The 20,023-nt window shown below is 39.9% G+C and overlaps 1 protein-coding gene across 2 annotated transcripts in view; it reads left to right on the forward strand.

The window, feature by feature from the left end:
• tcp1 (t-complex 1) overlaps positions 1 to 20,023 on the forward strand; it is a 54,300-nt gene that overhangs the window by 20,017 nt on the left and 14,260 nt on the right. For both annotated transcript variants that reach the window (XM_060831602.1, XM_060831603.1), the window contains exon 7: positions 6,998 to 7,124. In XM_060831602.1, coding sequence (XP_060687585.1) covers positions 6,998 to 7,124 — 127 coding nt within the window. The remainder of the gene's footprint in view (positions 1 to 6,997; positions 7,125 to 20,023) is intronic.

Below are 20,023 nucleotides of genomic sequence, written 5' to 3' on the forward strand. Positions count from 1 at the left end.
GTTTCTCTGATGTTCTTCCTTGCACAGAATATAAGAATATTGAAAAGTTTTCCTTATGCGAGTCTGCAGGAAACACAATGGATAGGCCCAAAAGGAGCAAAATAGGGTCCTTCTCCACCCCTACACCTAAAATCCTCTCCATTGCACCCATCACAGCACTCCAACATGTTTGAAGCCTGTCACAAGACCAAAGACGATAGGTAAGAGTACCCGTTCAGACCTTGCACTTGGGACATGCTGAAGATACCCCTGGTTTAAATTTTGACAAACTGTCTGGGCTAAGTGGACCCTGTGGAGAATCTTCAACTGTAAAGCATGGGTCCTGTTGCAAATTGATATCTTCCTTGCATTCTCCCAAATATCCTCCCATACCTCTGAAGAAACTTCAGCACCCAGCTCTCTTTCCCACATCTTGCAGAGTCGATCAGACTCATCTGAGGTGGCACTCCCCCAATTGGTGATATAGAGTACTGGCAGAGAGGCCCTTAGTGCCCCTATTTCTATGTCAGATTTGTAGGGATCAGTCAAAAGTGTGGTCTTTTTCGAATAAAATCCCTAACTTGAAAAAAAACGAAAGAGGTCTCTATTAGGTAACTCGTACTTCCGTACTAACTGATCGAAGGACATCATTACATCTCCCTCAAATAAATCACCCATGCAAGATATACCCCTAGCTGCCCAACGTTTAAATTCTGAATCTATCGTACCTGGTTGAAAACTCTGCATTCCCCCTAAAGGTGTAAACAAAGATGTTTTGCCAATATTACGTTCCCTCTGCTGAATTGCCCTCAATGCTTTAACATTTGGGTTATGGCAATATTCCCTAAGTGTCCTCACCTTGACCAAAAACAGCAAACTAGTAAGGGGGCACCTTGCCTGGGAGACTTCGATATCTAGCCATATGGAAAGAGGGTCCCCACAAACCCAATCACTTACATAGGTCAATAGCGAGTTTAATTGGTCATTTTTAATGTCCGGAAGGTCTACTCCCCCCAATCTGTGAGGCAACTGCAGTTTGGCTAATTTAATGAGGGGTCATTTACAGTGCCAGATATAGGAACTGAACAGACTGTTCAGTCTCCTGAGTGTTTGTTTATTGAAAATCAGGGGGAGCATCCATATAGGGTATAGCAAACGAGGGAGAATATTCATCTTAATAAGTGCTATCTGACCCATCCATGAGACTGGAAGTGCCTCCCATCTTTAAAGATCTTATTTAATTTTTTCAAGTAATTGAGTAAATGTGAACAGCCAATCCAGAACTGGAGTAATGAATATGCCCAAATACACCCCCCAACCCCCGTGACCACCTAAATGGGTATCTATAGTCACTCTCAAGAGCTAACTCTTTCGTAAGACCACCCATAGCAAAATTATTCTGATTTAGCAAAATTAATCTTATACCCTGAAAAAGTGCCAAACGTGTGAATCATTGTTTCAGGCAATGCATAAATGCATTGCATGAGACTGCTGGATTTGTCAAGAAAATTAGAACATCATCTGCATACAGTGAGATCTTATGTAATTTTGACCCCACTTCTGGAGCATATATATTGAGATCCCCATGAATGGCCTCTGCCAACGGTTCAATCACCAACGTAAAAAGTAATGGTGAAAGGGGACAGCCCTGCCAGCTGCCCCTAGAAATATTAAAATTGCTTGATCGTACCCCGTTGGTAATGACCTCAGTGAGAGGTACACTGTAGAAAACCTTTATCCATCTTATGAAAACTTCGCCCAGATCAAACCGGTCTAGAGTATAGAAAAGGTACGGCCACTCAACTCGGTGAAATGGCTTCTTTGCATCTAAAGAAATCACCAATGCCTGTATTGACTGATGTTGGCATGCTTGAATTATGTTAAGCAGTCTTCTAGCGTTATTGGAGGATCTGCGACCCATTATGAAGTCCATCTGATCCTCTTTAATAATAGAAGGTAACACAGTCTTCAGCCTTAACGCAAGTGCCTTAGGGAGGATCTTAAAGTCCACATTTAAGAGCGAGATGGGCCTATATGAAGCACAGTCTTCCGGATCCTTCCCATTTTTTAAGGATAAGTGAAATATTGGAGATGGTGGGAGACAAACATGTCTGTATGAATCATAAACATATTCAGCATCGGGCTTGACAGTATACTTATAAATTCCTTCAAGAATTCACTGGGAAGTCCATCAGGACTGGGTGCCTTTCCACTCTGAAGCTGCCTTACAGCTTCCTGCACTTGCTGCTCTGATAATGGGGCATTGAGAATGGACTTTTGTTGGGAGTCACACCCGGGAGCTTCAGATCTCTAAAAAAGGAGTCCATTTTGGCCTGCCCCTCGTCACAATTCTCAGACTGATGTAACTTAGAGTAGAATCTCTGGAACGCCACATTAATCTTTTTAGAATCACATGTTAGGTTCCCAGACCCTTCCCTAATCCCTATAATGGTTTGTGGGGCACTTCTCTTTCTGGCAAGGTATGCTAAGTATTTGCCTGGCTTGTCACCATGCTCGTATAACCTTTGCAAAAGCCAGCTCCTTCTGTGTGAACACGGAATTTGGTGTAGACCGCAATGCCGTAATCCTCTGTAGTTTGACCAACGAGGGTCTGTCAAAATAGGCCATTCTCGGCTGCCTTCAAACGTGCTTGAAGGAGACGTTGCTGCTCGCCCTTCTGCCCCTTCCTACTTGTGGAATATGAAATAACTAACCCTCTGGCGTAAGCTTTGGCAGTTTCCCAGAGAACAGATGAGCTATCAACCGAACCTATGTTGATGTCTAGGAATGTCGGAAATTCCCTAGAGAAATACTCCACAAACTAGCTGTCCATGAGAATAAAGGGGTCCATTCGCCAGTACTTTGAATCCACTGTAACATCCTTTAATTTTAACCATGAGGTACGCCGGAGCAAGATCAGAGATGGCAGTATTACCAGTCGTACAGGATGCCACCAGATCCAGGGTTAACGCAGGGGTTACAAAAAAAATCAATCCTCGTGTGACATCTATGCGGATTGGAGAAAAATGTGAAATCCCTACCTGTAGGGTGGAGACACCTCCAGACGTCCACCAATCCTAATTCCCCAAACAGATACAATAACTGTTTAAATTGTGCAGAGGGTATCGAGGGACTTTTAGGCAACCTGTCTACTATGGGGTCCATGAGGCAGTTAAAATCTCCCCCTATAATGATGTGCGGACACTTGAGACTTATCAATTTAGAAAAAGCATCTACCAAAAATTTAAGAGGATGAGCTGGGGGACAATAAACATTTAAGATGCCATATTCTTCCCCATTTATCAAGGCTTTAAGAATTACAAACCTCCCGTATGTGTCTTTAACAAATTCCAACAATTTAAATGAGAGATTTCTCCTTACCAATATAGCCACTCCCCTACTTCTGGTATTAAATGATGAAAAATAAACTCGGTCAAAGCCATTTTGCTGTAATTTCAGATGCTCCTTGTTGTCCAACTGTGTCTCCTGTAACAAAGCAATATCCACCTCCTCCTTTCTAAGACTCGAGTACCTTCTTCCTCTTAATTGGTGAGTGACTTCCCTTGATATTCCAGGTACACCATTTAATCAAATCACTAGCCATAATCTTCTACAATTCCATTTAAATTCCAGAGAGGAGGAACCCGAACCACAAATTGCTGAGCCTTAGTGTTGCATGATCCACCAAATATAATAACTACATAAACTAAAACCACTACATTTAACAAACATACAAAATTATTAAAAATAAAGAACAAAAACCAGAAAACAAACCAACATATAAAGCGCCAATAGCGCTGAGTAGGGGAACTCGCCCCCTGCCCGGAGGGGGCAACTATCCATCCCGAACTGCCCATAAATCGGCATCTAACCATCTCAAGCACCTTCACTTCTCCCAGCTAGAGCTGCATCGCAAGCACAAGCTAAAAAGAATACACACCCCATAGAATATCAATATGAATTTTTTTTAAAAATTCTTTTATATTTAAAAAAAAGGAATAAATACCCCACCCATCCCTTGGTTTGTCCTAACTTAGAAATTTAAAATGTCCATCTTAACCACCGCCAGACATAGTTTGAACCAAATTATTATCAATAGAGGGGGGAAAAAAGGGGAAAAACAAAGCTCCAACTAGATTTCCTTCATTTCTTTTACAGAATGATAAACGCATACCCAAGCAACAATATTTATACGTACTACAATTGTTTAAATTAGGTTAGTTTGTCCACAAAGTCTCTTGTCATCTCCGATGTGTCAAAGAGATGCATGGATCCATCTCAGGTGATCTGAAGCACTGCCAGATATCTTTGAGTACTGAATCCCAAGTTCCTTCAATCTTCTCTACACCATCATACGACTTTCGTTTCTGGATCACCGCCGTTGAAAAGTCCTGAAAAAACATGATCTTAGACCCCTCGTGAATTAGGGCCTTTGGATCCTTCCCCTGGAGTCTGGAAGCCTCCATGACACTCTCCTTATCCAGGTAATGATGGAACCGCACCAGGAAAGGACGAGGGCATTGACCCAGACCTGACCTCTGTGCTGCAACCCGGTGAGCTCTCTCTGTCTTCAATCCTCTCATGCCAGTCTCCAAGTCAAGGAATTTCAGAAGCCAATCTTCAACAAATTCCGCAGGCCACTCACCTTCCTTACCCTCAGTCAGACCGATGATCTGAATGTTTTTCTCCTGCCCCTGTTTTCAAGATCATCCACTTGGTCACGCAAATTACGAACCTGCGTCTTCAGGGCTCGGATCTCTTCCTTGAATGAACTGGCATCAGCTTCCACCACTGTGACCATGTGCTCCACCTTATTCGTCCTCTTCTCCAGGTCTCCCAGCTGCTGCTCGTGCTTCTGCAGCATGAGAGAGACTGGAGCCAACTTCTTCTCTTCAATCTGTTTCCCCAACATCTCGTGAGATTTCGAGAGCTGGTTCACCAGGTCCTGGAGAGTAATCGGCTCCAAGGCTGCTGCAGGCCTGGCCTCAGATGCTCCTCCTCCCTTTTTAGGTATTTCTGGGCAGCTGAAAATACAGGTAAGTCACTTTTTAAATGTTTCTTGGGGCTCCACAATCTTTCCAACACCCCAAGAAATCCTGATGACCTGGGTTGGGTGGAATCAAGGACCCTCCTGCTGCGATGCGAAGCTCTGCAGTGTGATCTTCTCAGATCGCCGCCACCTTAGATACCCCCAGCACCATGCTTTTTGATTATTTGGAAAATGATGTGGAGAAAGAATAATGGGGAACCAGGAAATGGCAGATGTGTTGAGTAAATACTTTCCTCTGCTGTGAAGACTGCACAAGAATCAGCAAATTAGCCAACCTTTCTTCCGTGCTGTGCAAGTATACAGCCACTCAAGGTTCCACACATTATAGCATTGCCTTCCAGTTCCTGAAGTCACTGCTGCATACGGGCCTCTGAGGCCTTCACAACTGCTAAGAAAATTAGAGGAAATGCTGCTAATCATAGCATTTCAAAAATTACTAACTATTTGAAACGTAAAAGGAGGAGCGGAAACTAATCAGAGTAAAGACCAATGAGTTCTGTCTTTGATAGTATGCATCGCTGGGCATAAAATGAAGTAACTACAGAGGGGTCCTTCTGGAACAGATTGAGTCCACATAGCAATTGTGAATGACCTACTTGAGTGGGCAGAAGCTTGGAAATGGCACATAATGTAGGGAAATGTCAGGTTCTGTGCTTTGGCAGAAGGTATGGAGGAGCTGAATATTTGGAGAAGTGTTGCAGATGGATATATAATAGAGGGATTTGGGAGCCCTCTTCCATGAATTATAAACTCTGATGCTCATATTTTATCAGGTAATATTGATGACAAAGGAAATGTTGAACTTTTATTTTAAACAAATGAATTTTAAAGGTGGAGAGGTTTTGCTAAAACCGTACAAGACACTTGTCAACCACACCTGGAATACTGTGAACAGTTTTGGGGCTCTTATCTCAGGAAGAATATACTGGCATGGAAGGCAATCGAGGGAAACTTGTCTCTGCATGAGATACTGTCTTGTGAGGACTATCACCTGATGAAGGAGTGACACTCTGAAAGCTAGTGTGCTTCCAATTAAACCTGTTGGACTATAACCTGGTGTGATTTTTAACTTGGTCTTATGAGGAAGTTGTGTATGTTGGAATTTAGATGAACGAGTGGTGACCTGATAGGTAAATACAAGATTCTTGAAGAACTTGACAGAATAGGTAAAGAAAGGTTGATTCCTCCCATGGAACAGTCTAGGATCAGAGGGTATAATCTCAGAATAAGGGATTGAAAATTTAAGACTGATATAAGAAATTTCTAACAGAGGAGTGAAGCTCTGGACGTCTTTGCCACAGAGAGGTGTTGAGGTGATGTAGTAAAGGTTATGGGGCAAAGACAGGAAGATGGAGTAGGGTATCAGATCAGCAATGATATCATTGAATGGCAGAGCAGATAGGTAAATGGAATGGTTTACATCTGCTCCGGCATGTGCATCTCTGAAGCACTTTTCTGCCCAGAATTATAAATGTAAATAAATTGAAACAACATTGTCTCCTTGTTTATAGAATAATCCTGACTTGTAATCTGAAGGTAACTGATGAATTGGTTGCACAAATACAAGCAGCCCAAATATCCCATCGTTGCTTTGTGTATTCAGTCTGTGGGCATTGCCGGCCTCAATTAACTGGATATCATTGCCCAGCTCTGAACTCTTAACCAGTGGTTGGCCCACTGCCATAGCAAAAGCTGTGTAACAGTAATCATCATTGAATCTTGATCTGGTGTCTCAGAAGATCTACATGGCACTCTTAAGACTAGAGGAAGTTTATCCATTTCTGCATTTTAACTGTAAATTTAAAGTCTTGAAGTTATGTTGTGGTTTACTTTTGAACCTTTTTAAACTTAAGATCTGATGTATCCAATTATTGTTTTGGCAGAGTTAACTGCATTTTGTATTAGCAAACATAATTTAGCTTGATTTTTGAGTTAATTACATTGAGTTTGAAATCTTTTGGGCCTTAGGAATGACGAAAAGAATAATTAATGCGAAGATTGCATGTTTGGACTTCAGCCTGCAGAAGACAAAAATGAAGTTGGGTGTTCAAGTTGTCATCTCAGACCCAGAAAAATTGGACCAGATTAGACAAAGGTACTGTTGATTTGAAGCTGGAGATGGGGTGAACCATTTTTTACTATAATTTTGTTATTCAAGTGAGTACTGAGAGCTTGACTTTTAAGTTGAATTTTTAAAATCATCTTGAGATTGCAATTGGGAGTTTTCAGACATTTTCTTTTGTAATTGGAGTTGAGGGATTATCTGTCTTCTCCCCTTAGCCTCTTTTTCTATTTGTCTGAGACCGGACTCCCGTGACCATTTATTTAAAAATTGCTGAATACTAATAAAAGGAAAATTGGGTGGTTATTGTTTAATGAAATTATCCCAGTTTATTCTGGTGGAGCTGTTGTTCAGGCTGATATGCTGGCTATACCATTCTGGAAAGCCTCTCCTCCTTTGGCCAGCTGAGTGGTCTTACTCCTGTATAAGTGGTTATAGCCAGCAAGACTCTGGCATGACTTCTCTTCCTGCTCCTAATTTTTTTTTAGGCCCCAAGTTCTATCTGTTTCACATTTACATGGTGCCCCTTAGAAAATTCAGGAAGAGCAGTCTGGTTATAAGTATGTCTCTGATCTTGAGCTTTACTGTGCCATCACCATCTCCACTGTCTCTAGTTTGTTGTGTTTCTAGTCAACATCCAATATTAGATGGACAGAAGTTTACTCTAGAAGAGAAATAAAATCATTATCTTAGCCGTGCCAAAAACTTTGTTCCTTTGCCACTGACTCCATCTCAGTCTCTTGTATAGGGCTAAACTTGAAGATTTGCAACATAGGCATTTTTTTATTACAACCTGTGATTCTGAATGGATTTTCTGGCCCATATCCTCCTCCTCGCCAGAAGTGCAGTTATCCTCTTGTCATTTCCTTTCTCTGCCCATAGTGGCAGACATTTGCCACTAAAGCATCTAATTGTGTCCAATTGTTTGTGAGCCAGTGTAAAAACCAACAAAGATCAATAAAGGAAAGAAAGATTAAGAAAGAATGCTAGCTGGAAAAATAAAAATGCAATAAATTGTAATGAATTGATTTTCTATGTATATTTAGAAAGGAAATATTAATATCTCAAAGTGGATATTAATATTTCAGAAAATGAGTTTAGGGCATTAATATCAGATGAATTGAATAGGTATTTTGCATTGGTCTTCATTAGCAGATTGAAATAATATTCCAGAAGTAGCTGTAAATCAACAAATGGAAGTCAGTGCCACAATGTGTGGAACCTTGCAGTCGCTGCATGCTTGCATCACATGGCAGAGGAAATGTTGGCTAATTAGCCGACTACTGTGCGTCAGTCGTTGCAGTAGAGTATTTCACTCATGTCATGCTAAATATAACCCCACTGTTACAATGTGGAGGTCGAATGCCTCAATTAAAACCAAACACCCGTACTCAGTTAGATTGTGAGTGACAGAAATCCGTCGTCTCTGCTGATCTCCTTGCGTCATTGTGGTTTTTATTATGGTGCGAGTATTACAGGAAAAGGTATCGTTAAGACTGTCTTCTAATTTCTTTTGAGAGCAAGCTGTTAGTTGGGCAGTTAGCTGTCCAGCTCTAAGGCAGTTGCTCAGCTGATCAGTGGCAATTGTTTTGACCAACTTCAAAAATGACCTGGTGTTACCCAAACCACCCACCCGCCAGCACAGTTCTGTGTCATTGGTCTGATGTCAAAACAATAAATTCAAACTTAATCGGGTTTTAGTATCCTGAGCATAATTTGAAGTTATTGATTAAATTTGAATTGTTGTCAAAGCAACAACCAAATCTCAGGTATCCATTTAATACATGTATCAATTTTGCAAGTGTCTGTCTCCCAGCTATTTCATTCGATTCAGGCAGCTGAGCCTGCACTTCACTTTCATTTCTTCTAACTTCAGAAAACACACACTATTTTAAAGTGATCATATATTCATTCGACTTCAAAACACCTCTCCCACTCAAGAAAAAAAATGAACCATCATAATGAAAAGATGACTTTATTTTTTCTCTAATTCTTAATACCATTATTGTGAAATGTATATGTCATTAATCTAAGTTAAATCTTTTTAATTCTGCGCACATATGTAATTTTGGAATCAAAATCTTACCTACGCTTCTTTTAAATCATAACATATCTGCAATCATATTCTTACCCACAGAGCTTACAGTTTGTAAATTAAAAGTCTTTGACATGAGACTTGAACAAAGTAGTTGCATATTCTTGTCTTCAAATTTTTCCAAAAGTGTGAGAAGGTTGTGGTCCGTCTACATAACCGTCTCTAACGCATTGTTGTCACAAACATTAAAATGTTGTACAGCCAGTACCAAATTCAATAACACTTTTGTTTTGATAGCATATGTTCTTTGGGGGATATTGAGTTTCTTTGCAAAGTAGTCAATTGGATGTTCAATTCCATCATCATTGCCCTGCATCAATACAGCTCTAACCCCTATATCACTTGTGTTGGTTGCAACTTTGAAGGGCTTCAAAAATATTGGTTTAGCTAAAACTGGTGTGGTGGTTAATACGGCTTTTAAATTCTCAAATGCTTCCTGGCATTGTATCCACCGAAATTGTAATCTTCATAAATTCATCAGCAGTATCACCACGTTGCTGAAATTTGATTAAGAACTGGTGGTAGAATCTGTTCGGTCCCAAAAATCAAGCACTTCGAGGATGGTAGTCGAAATTCCTCGATGTCTTTTGTCTTGGGGTCTTTGGAGTCGTCCTGTCCCAAGAATGTCACCTCTGTCTTCACGAAATATGTTTTTACAAATCTATTACCAGTTTTTGTTTTCATAATCATTCAACGAGCTCTGCTAGCTGTCCCACATAATCTTTTTATGGATGGCTAAAGATCACCACATCAACATAAGGTTGAGTTTGTTAATCCTGCCACAACTCAGTTTGAGTGTCTTTGGAATGTGACTGGTGTGTTCTTCATTCTAAAAGGCATCACTTTGAATTGATGTAACCCATTAGGGGTTGCAAATGCAGAATGTCTTTTGCTTTGTCTGATAAAGGTACCAGCTAATAACCACACAGTAAGTCCAACTTCGGAATGTAAGTGGTTTGTCCAACTTTTTTTGGACAGTTCTCCAACCTTGATATCGGATAAGAGTCTGATTTAGTTTCTGCGTTGGTCTTCCAGTAGTCCACACAGTCGTTGAGTCCCGTCAGCAAACTCCATTCACTCAGGCTCAGTTCGTTGAGCATCGCAACCACTTCCTTCTGGACCAGTACACCATCGAGAGGATTAAGTGTTGTTTTATAGGAGCAGCATTTCCTACCCACCCACACACCCCGCCCCGCCCCCACCCAATGCTATTCATACTGCAACATATCTTTCAACTGAGTTCTTTTCTCCTGAGACGGCTCCTTTTTCTATCCCATTTTTCAAGGACTTTGTTATTTTGAGGTACATAAAAAATCCATGCCATGTCAATTTGATTCCTCACCCACCAGAGCAGTATTGCTCCAGTTCCCTGTGTCCATTACAGTAAGGCTTCAGTATATTCTCATGTCTTATCCAATACAGTTTTTTTGCTATCCAGCATCTTTACCACTTAGTTTAACTGACGAACCTTTTCTCAATTTGATAGGGACTTCCCTGTCTTTGAAGGAATCTCCTACCACTGGTAACAATATGATTACGTCATTCCCATGGGAAAATGTCTGAATTTGTGTTTTTAATCTGCCACCTGCTTCATTCCATACTGTGCCCTCTTCAGGTGTTGTTTAGTTAATTCACCTACAGGCATAATCTCTCCCTCACTTCCGATACATAATCCAAGTGTGAGATTTCTGACTTTGGTCCTATCAGTTTTTCTTTAATTAGTTTTGACGGTCCTCTCACTTCATGTCTGAATATTAACTCAAAGGGAGTAAACTGGTTATATTGGTTTGGGGTATCTGTAATGGTAAACAATATGACTGGGATACCTTTCTCCCAGTCATTCAGATAATCCTGACCGTATGCTTTTGACATGGACTTCAGAGTCTGATGCCACATTTCCAAGGCTCCCTGGGATTCAGGATGGTATGCACTTCAGTTAAAGTGCTTTATGCCTAGACTATCCATGACTTCCTTAAATAGTCTAGAAGTAAAATTAGACACTTGGTCTGACTGAATCTGTCTATGCTACTGACAGTACAATCTGGTGCATTTATACCCATTCATCCTCTGCACTAACTTGCTGTGGTCTCAATTTTCATCTTGGGATTCTATCCTTAAGATAAGCCTTCAGAATACATTGATTCCTTTTGAATATGGATCATAATGTATATCTTTTATTGTCTCACCTTTCTGTTGTAAGTCCATTAGTTTTTCAGGACTCAACACCTCTGCCTGACTCTACGTGTTCGGGTTTTTCCTGTACTATTTAATCAAAGCAGATGTCAGATAACTGAACCTCAACTCCTTCTTCTTTCTCTTAAGTTATAGCCAGAAGGAAAAACTAATGATATGGGGATCTTGTTATTACAGAGTCTGGAAAAAATCCAGGGTTTTTTCTTTTAACTCCTCAGTTCCCTGGTTTTTCTTTGGCTTTTCCAGCATAAGAGGCATCACTCCCACCTTGGTTCCTGCTCAGTCATTTCCAAGAGCAAGCTGTATTCCTGGAACTATTCAATCACTCCCACTGTTGGTTCCCCAGTCTTGATTTGGCTCTGCAACAGGATCTTACACGGATGAAAGCTAAATTTCTGTCCATCTGTTCCACAAATATCTCACTCTGTGGTAACATGTCAGAAAGAGTGCAAATAATTTCATTTTAGTATTAGAGACTGACCAGATCCCAATGCTCTCAAAATTATCACTTCTTTCCCTTTCTCTCCTATTCTTCACGAGTAAAATTAATCCACAGAGGTGAAGTCTTTATAGAGATTGGGCACTAACTCAGTACCTAGCCCCTGCTTAGGTTGTGTATCTCCTGCAGTTCCTCGACTTTTCTTTGGGATTCCTTTACAAGTTGTTCTTACCTCTGGAAGTGAGTTTTTAAACTCGTCCTGCAGAATAATGTCTCTTAGAGCCGCATATGTCTTGTGTATCTTTAAAGCCTGCACCCATCCATCAAAATTACCATGTTTAATTATTTTGAACTCCACATAAGTCTGACCTGGTTCATCCTTTGTTTCTGAACTGCTGTCTATATGCTTATGGTACAAATTCATAGGTACTCAAAATAGTCCCTTTGACATCTGCATAATTTCTTGACCCCTCATCTGCAAAGACCTCACTCTCCCTGCCTACCAGCTTAGTCTGAGCTAGCATTACCCACAAGTTTTCTGGCCACTGCATCTGCCTAGCCAATTTTTCACATGAAATAAAGGCTTCAACATCTTTTTCATCAAAATGTTTTAACATGTTTGTGTTAATTCTCCCTTCACCTCACTCCTGTTTATTTTGCTGACTAATTTACAACCTTTGAGTTCAAATTCTTTGTTTTTGCTCAGCTAAGAACCTTCTTTTCCTTTCTTTATCTTATAACTTTGGTTATATCTTTTGCAATTTTTCTAACTCCACTGTGCATATTTGTTTGATATGCCTGAGTGCTTGACCATTGCCATTACAATTTCAGCTTTCCTTTTGTCACTGGTTGACCCAATTCTAACGTGTTTGCTAATTATTGAAGTATATCCTTCCTCTGTCTAGCCAAACTTTCTTGGCAAATTTAGCAAGCATCTTCAAACCCCAGAACCCGTCTAGCTATGTTAAGAGCCTTTTCCCTCATTTGAAATTTAACCAACCACAATTAACAGATACTAAACAAATTTTCTCACCTAAATTTTATTTAAAGATATAGGACACTAACTGCAAGGTGTTTTAAGTCTGCTGGGACCTTTCATACCTCTAATCTGTTCAAGTCTGTCCAAATCCATCCAGATCTTGAACTTTATTCATCAGATCAATTTAAAACTGTTCAAATCCCAGTCTGGATTTGTCCAAACTTGTCAAAATCTCAAACGACAAGCTGCAAAATTGTTACGAAACAGAGGTCAAACCCCCTTAATTAAAAGTAAACACCCAAAAAAAAGTTCACCACACTTCATTGAATTGTAGAATCCTACAGTACAGAGACTGGTCCATGCTGACCAAAATGACCATCCATACTAACCCCACTTCCTTGCAGTTGGACCAATTCCTTCTAATCCTTTTCCTATCCATCTATTTGTCTAAATGCCTTTTAAATGTTGTTAATGTAACCACCTCAAACACTTCTGCTTGCATCTCATTCCATATTCCATGTGCATACCACCCTCTGTTTAAAAACAAGCTGCTTCTCACACTCCCTTTTATACTTTCCTCAACATTAAACCGATGCCCTCTAGTCTTCAATTCCCCAACCCTAGGAAAAAAACTGAGTGCATTTACCCTATCCATGCCTCTCATGATCCATACACTTCTGTCTCTCCACCCCACCTCAGTCTCCTATGCGTAAATCCAGCTTGTCCAACCTCTTCCTATAACACTCCATTGAGGCCTGGCAATATCCTCATAAATTTTGTCTGCACTCTTCCCAGTACAATGACATCCTTCCTATAGCAGGCGACCAAAACTGAACACGGTGCTCCAAGTGCGACTTCATCGATGTCCTGCATAAATGCAACATAACTTCCCAACTTCGACACTCAGTGCCCTGACTAATGAAGGCCAGTGTGCCAAGAGCCTCTTTTGTTGCCCTGTCTACCTGTGACTTCGTTTTCAGAGAACTGTGAACCTGAACTCCAAGATCCCTCTGTTCCGGTACAGTCCTTAAGACCCTAACATTCACTGTAAAGCTCCTGTTAAAATGTGAGTGACAGAACTCCTAATTTCCACCAATTAAAGGAAATTACCAATTTATTTTCATAATTGTTTCAATAGTGAACACTATACAAAAACTATTCACAAGTCCAAGCCCCCTTTTCATAACTACTTATTATCTGGCCCCAACTCTAAAAATGCTGTTCCAATAACACAATTATCAAACATTAACTTAATCTCAAGTCCACACAGTTCGGTATTCTGCAATGTCTTCCATCTGCTCATCTCCCCGGGTCATCTTTTTTTTCCACTACAAGTATGTTTTGCAGGAAAAGGTACCTTTGCTAGAGAATGTCTTCTAATTTCCTTGAGAGCAAGCTGTTAGATGGGCAGCTAGCTTTATGGCTCTACAGCAGTTGGTCTGTTGTTCAGTGGCGACTGCTCTGACTAATTTTTAAAGTGCCCTGATTTTATACCTCCCAACATCATTCCATGTTATTGGTCTGATGTTGTCAAGACAATAAATTCAAACTCAATTGGGTTTCCTTTTCCTGAGCATAATTTAAAGTAATTGGTGAAATTTGCTTGTTGTCAAAACAGCAACCAAAACTTTGGTATCCATTTAACAGCCAGTTATTTTGGAACAGTCTTTCTAGCAGTCCCATTCAGGCAGCTGAGCCTGCACTTTTAAGTTCACATCAAAATTCAGAAAACTATTTATTTTAAAGTGAACACACTCATTTAACTTCATAACACCACCATTCTATTATATATTTGTAAAGTCTTCCTTTATTTTCCAGTTTTGACACCATAACCTTGATGACCTGTTATGATCTCTCTACCTTGATTGATCTGTATGGCTTTCCTTTTAATTTTTTGTAATTATCTCAGCCTCAATTAATCAGATCATAGGTCATCCCTTCACATGCTATTCAGCTGCTGATACTCTACTCACACCCGTCTGACACTTGATCACCTGCAAATACTTGTTATTCAGCTTGTTGCCACTGCATTCCTACCATTTGTACTGTCTTCAGATTTCTCTGCCTATAAATTGTGTGCTTCTTGTCACTTCACCTGACAAAGAAGCAGGTCTCTGAAAGCTTGTTATTTCAAATAATCCTTTTGGACGTAACCTGGTGTCATGTAACTTCTGACCTTGTCCAGTCCAGCACCAGCACCTTCACATTGTTTTCACTACACGAGACAGCAGAAAAGGGAACCGCAGCTAACGTGAATAAGGTGATCTGTCCAGCCACCCCCCTCAGCCCATACAGTGGGATTCTTGCATTTGTGTTACTGCGATCAAATACTTTGAAAATTTAATCTTTTTTTATTTCCAATTCTTCATTTATTTGCTTTGGTCACTGCAGTCCAACATTATCTGAAACTTGCCACCACTTATCACTTGTTCAGTAGATCTCTTCACCAGTCTTTCGCGATCTTGAGATTTCGGCAATCAATCAGGTCTGCAGAATCTAGACTGCTCCAATTCTGACTTAAGCCTTTATTTTCATGTATAAATATCTTTGAGTCTCCTTTTCACTTTTGCTTTCTTTGCCATTTTTTTCATCGATGATATTAGCAGTTACTAGGTGACAACAACAACTGGCTTTGTCAAACCAATCTGGCAACCATCTTGAGCGTGAATTGAGAACTAATAAATCGCTCTGTCTTGATGGACTTAGTCATACAGCACGGTTCAACCAGTCCATGCCGAACATAATCCCATGCTAAATTCGTCCCATATGCCTGCTTCTGACCCATATCCCTCCACACCTTTCTCATTCATATATGTATCCAAATGTTTTTAAACATTGTAATTGTACTCACATCCAACTACTTCCTTCGGGGGTTCATTCACATTCGAACCACCCTCTGTGTAAAAAATTTACCTCTGTCTTTTTTTAAATCTCTGTCTTCGCACTGTTTAAAAAAAAAAGTACCCGCTGTCTTGAAATTTCCCAACTTGGGAAAAAGACAGCTACCACCAACTCCATCTATACCCTCATTATTTTATAAACTTTACATCCTTGTGTGCTCCAGTGAAAAAAGTCCCAGCCTATCCAATCTTTCTTATAACTCAAATCTTATGTACCAGCTAACATCCTGGTAAATTTCTTCTGAATCCTCTCCAGATTGATAATTTCCTATAGCTGGTGACCAGAACTGGACACTATTCTAGATGTGGCTTTACCAATGTCCTGTTCAACCTCAACATAATGTCCCAATTCGTTTACTCAAAGGTTTGAGCAATGAAGGCATGATGCCAGATGCCTTTTTAACCCCACACTTTGTATGTGATGCAAAATTCAAAGAATTATGTATCTGGACCCCTGGGTCCCTATACTCTGTAATATTATTCAAGGCCCGCCATTAATTATATAAGTCTTACAATCATTTGTTCTGTTACAATGCATATTTTATCGATGCAAATTTGCTGTAATGTGATTGACAAATTGGGGATGCGGTTTCTCTGCAAATTTTTAAAACCTGTTTTGGTTGTATTGTAATTACAGCATTGTCACTTTAAAGTGATTTTTCTATAACATGAGGTTGCACAAGAACACAACAATCATGTTATCAAAGAACTGACTACCAAAATGCTATGTCTTGCATTTATCCAGATTGAATCCCATCCTCCATTTTTCAGCCTATTGACCCATTTGAACAAGATCCTTTTATAATCTTCGAAAATTTTTATTATCTACTCACCACCAATTTTGGTATCATCCACAAGCCATTCCATTTATTTTTTCAGCCAAGTCATTTATCTGAATGACAAATAAGAGGGCCCAGAACCGATATCTGTGGGACAGTTAATCCTAATCTTAATAATTTGACTACTGGAAGAGTTGATGCGTTGGTTTCAATTTCTTCCGGTAACACATTCCAGGCTCTTTTTTTTTAAAAAAAGCAAAAAAAATTGCCTCATCTCCTTTTAAACTTAAATTCTTTAAACCTATGTCCTTGAGTAATTGACATTTATGCCCTAGGAAAAATACTGACTATCCATTCTATTTATGTCATTCATAATTTTGTAAGCTTCTATTCTCCTTCAGCCACTTTACAAACAAACAGTTTGTACAATCTCTGCTCACAAATGTAGGTTGGTTCACTGAATTGGAAGGTTCGTTTTCAGACATTTCGTCACCATACGAGGTAACGTCTTCAGTGAGTCACCAAACAAAACACTGGTGGTGTAACCCACTTTATATGTTTGAGTTTCTGGGGGTTGGTGGTACCATTTCCTGTAGTAACATCATTTCCTAAGATGATGTCATTTCCTGTTCTTTTTCTCAGGGTTGGTAAATAGGATCCAAGTCAATCCAATTGGAATGCTATGCTTCTAGGAATTCTCATGCGTGTCTGTTTGACCTGTTCTGGGATGGATGTGTTGTCCCAGTTAAAGTGGTGTCCTTCCTTATCTATATGTAAGGAGTGAGAGAGGGTCATGTGTGTTTGTGGCTAGTTGATGTACATGTATCTTGGTGGCTAGTTTTATGCCTGTTTGTCCAATGTAGTGTTTGTTCCAGTTCTGTATTCTGTAAATGACATGAGTTTTGGTTGTTGTCTGTATAGAGTCTTTCAAGTTCATTAGCTGCAACAACAAACTGCCATTCCGAGATGTCACAATAGAGCAAACAGCCAATGTGGAACTTCAAACCAGTGTCTACAGAAAAACAACACGTACAGACCAAATATTGAACTACAGAAGCAATCATCCCAGCATCCAGAAATGAAGTTACATTAGAACAATATTTCAACAAGCCACCACACACTGCAGCACAGAGGAACTACACAGAGTAGAGGAAAATCACCTATATGGTGTATTCAAAAAGAACGGGTACCCAATGTACTGATTTCTGAGCATTAAATCCAAACAAGCAGACAAAACACATCCAGAAACCCTAGCCACTCTCCCTTACATCAAAGACATCTCGGAAATGACTGCCAGACTACTCCGACCTCTTGGCATCATGGTAGCCCACAGACCCACCAACACAGGTAATGGGCAAACACTGTATTGGCAGAAAACTAGCGACCAGGATACATGAACATCAACTAGTCACAAAATTACATGACCCAGTTTCACTAGTATCACTATAGGTGAAAGTCAAACCTATAAATATAAAGGGCTGTATCACCAGTGCTTAATTCAGAGGCTCACTAAAGATGTTACCTAGTATGGTGACTTAACGTCAGAAAACTCACCTTCCAGCTCAGCGAACAAACCTACATTCAGAACCTCAACCTGAGCTTCAAAACTTGCTGTCCCTACTCATGTCATTATACTCTCTAAACCAGGCAACATGCTGGTAAACCATTTCTATACCTTCTCCAAAGCCTCCACACCCTTCCAGGTAGTGTGGCAACCAGAACTGTACAAATATTCAAAAATATGACTTAATTAAACTTCTCCACAGCTGCAACATGACTTGCCGGTTTTTATACTCTGTGCCCTGACCTTTGAAGCTAAATATACAATATGCTGCCTTGTCCACTTGTTTTGCCGCTTTGAATTGTGGATGTGTACACCTAGATCTATTTGTACTTGATGCCTCTGAGGGTTCTTCCATTTACTGTACAATGAACATAATTTCAAGTAACTTGTTCAGATAGTTACACAATAGCTACAGTTCCAGAAAACCTTTAAGATGCACATAAAAGACTATAATAGAAAATGAAAGCAAATGCTGCAGATGTTAACACATTGGACATGAATGGAAGTTTGCATAGCTGATGACAATCAGACATCATAAGCAGGGTGTGTTTCTGGTTTGAGAGATATAATGAGTGTAATACAATAGAATGCTGGGACCTCAAGGTAAAAGTTTACAATTATGTAGAATATTGGATGAAGGAGCTGATGGTATGATTGCTAGATTGGATGATGGCGTAGCTTGGAACGTAGAATGTTAAATGATTTAGGGAAGCAACAAATAGATATAGTTTAAGAAAATGGACAAAGATGTTGCAAATAAGTATATGGTGGCAAAATATGGAATTGTCCGTTTGGCAGGAAGAGGTAAAAAGAAGACTCCTACCTAAATAGAGAGTGCAGAGCTCTCAGTTGGAATGATGGTGTGCTAATGTCTGAATTGCAAAAGTTAATATGTAGGTACAGCAAGTATTTAGTAGGGCTAATAAAATATTTTTGTTCATTGCGAGGAAACCCTTTGCTGAAATAGATATGCTTGAGTTACATAGGGCATCAGAGGGGATCATATCTGGAGTATCGTTCAATGTAGATCTCTTTCATCAAGAAGGGATGTAAATCAGTTGAAAGCAGATCAGAGGAGGTTTTCAAGACTAATAATTAACCTGATTGAACTATCCAATGTATTTCCTCCAATGTAGAATGTGGAACTAGGGTTTCTGTTTGAGATAGAGAAGTAATATTTTAAATCCTCAAAAGTGAAAGTAGGGTCTTTAGATTTTTGCCACAGAGGTAGGCAGGTTGATAAGCAGCATTTTCTGGCTAGGTGGAAATATGGAGCATTCAGATTAGCTGTGATCTCACCAAATGATTCAGCAGGCTTAAAGCGTGTTAATGTCCTGCATCTGCTCATAATTGGTATGTGCATGATCTCTTGACTTTTCTAGCTTGCACCTTTACAATGCACCTGAGCTCTCCCCAAATCCTACTCCTCACCCATGATTGTTCATTTGTTACCCATGCTTACTGCCTGATATTGTTTCTTTGCAGTCCATAGTTCCTTATTTTCAAACCCCTCTTTTCCCTTCTGTACATTTATACATGCAAGACCTTTAAATAGTTTGTGTGGAGTTTAGGCAGTTGAACAGTTAGGTTTTATAAACTTAATTTTTTCTGTAAATACCCATATGTATTGTCTGTAAATGCATTTCACATTTTTTCCATAACAGTAGTTAAACGTAATAGCTTCAGCCTTTTGTGGTCAGGGTTATGATGATTCCTTCCTAAGTCAAAAATCTCACAACACCAGGTTATAGTCCAACAGATTTAATTGGAAACACACTAGCTGTCGGAGTGACGCTCCTTCATCTGATGAAGGCGCGTCGCTCCGAAAGCTGGTGTGCTTCCAATTAAACCTGTTAGACTATAAGCTGGTGTTGTGATTTTTAACTTTGCACACCCCAGTCCAACGCTGGCATCTCCAAATCCTTCCTAAGTCAGTTTTTACCAACTTGCCTGACATCAGCTAATACGTCAGAAGCCTTCTGG

The sequence above is a fragment of the Hemiscyllium ocellatum genome, chromosome 10 (genome assembly GCF_020745735.1).
Source record: "Hemiscyllium ocellatum isolate sHemOce1 chromosome 10, sHemOce1.pat.X.cur, whole genome shotgun sequence".
Taxonomy (NCBI): Eukaryota; Metazoa; Chordata; class Chondrichthyes; order Orectolobiformes; family Hemiscylliidae; genus Hemiscyllium; species Hemiscyllium ocellatum.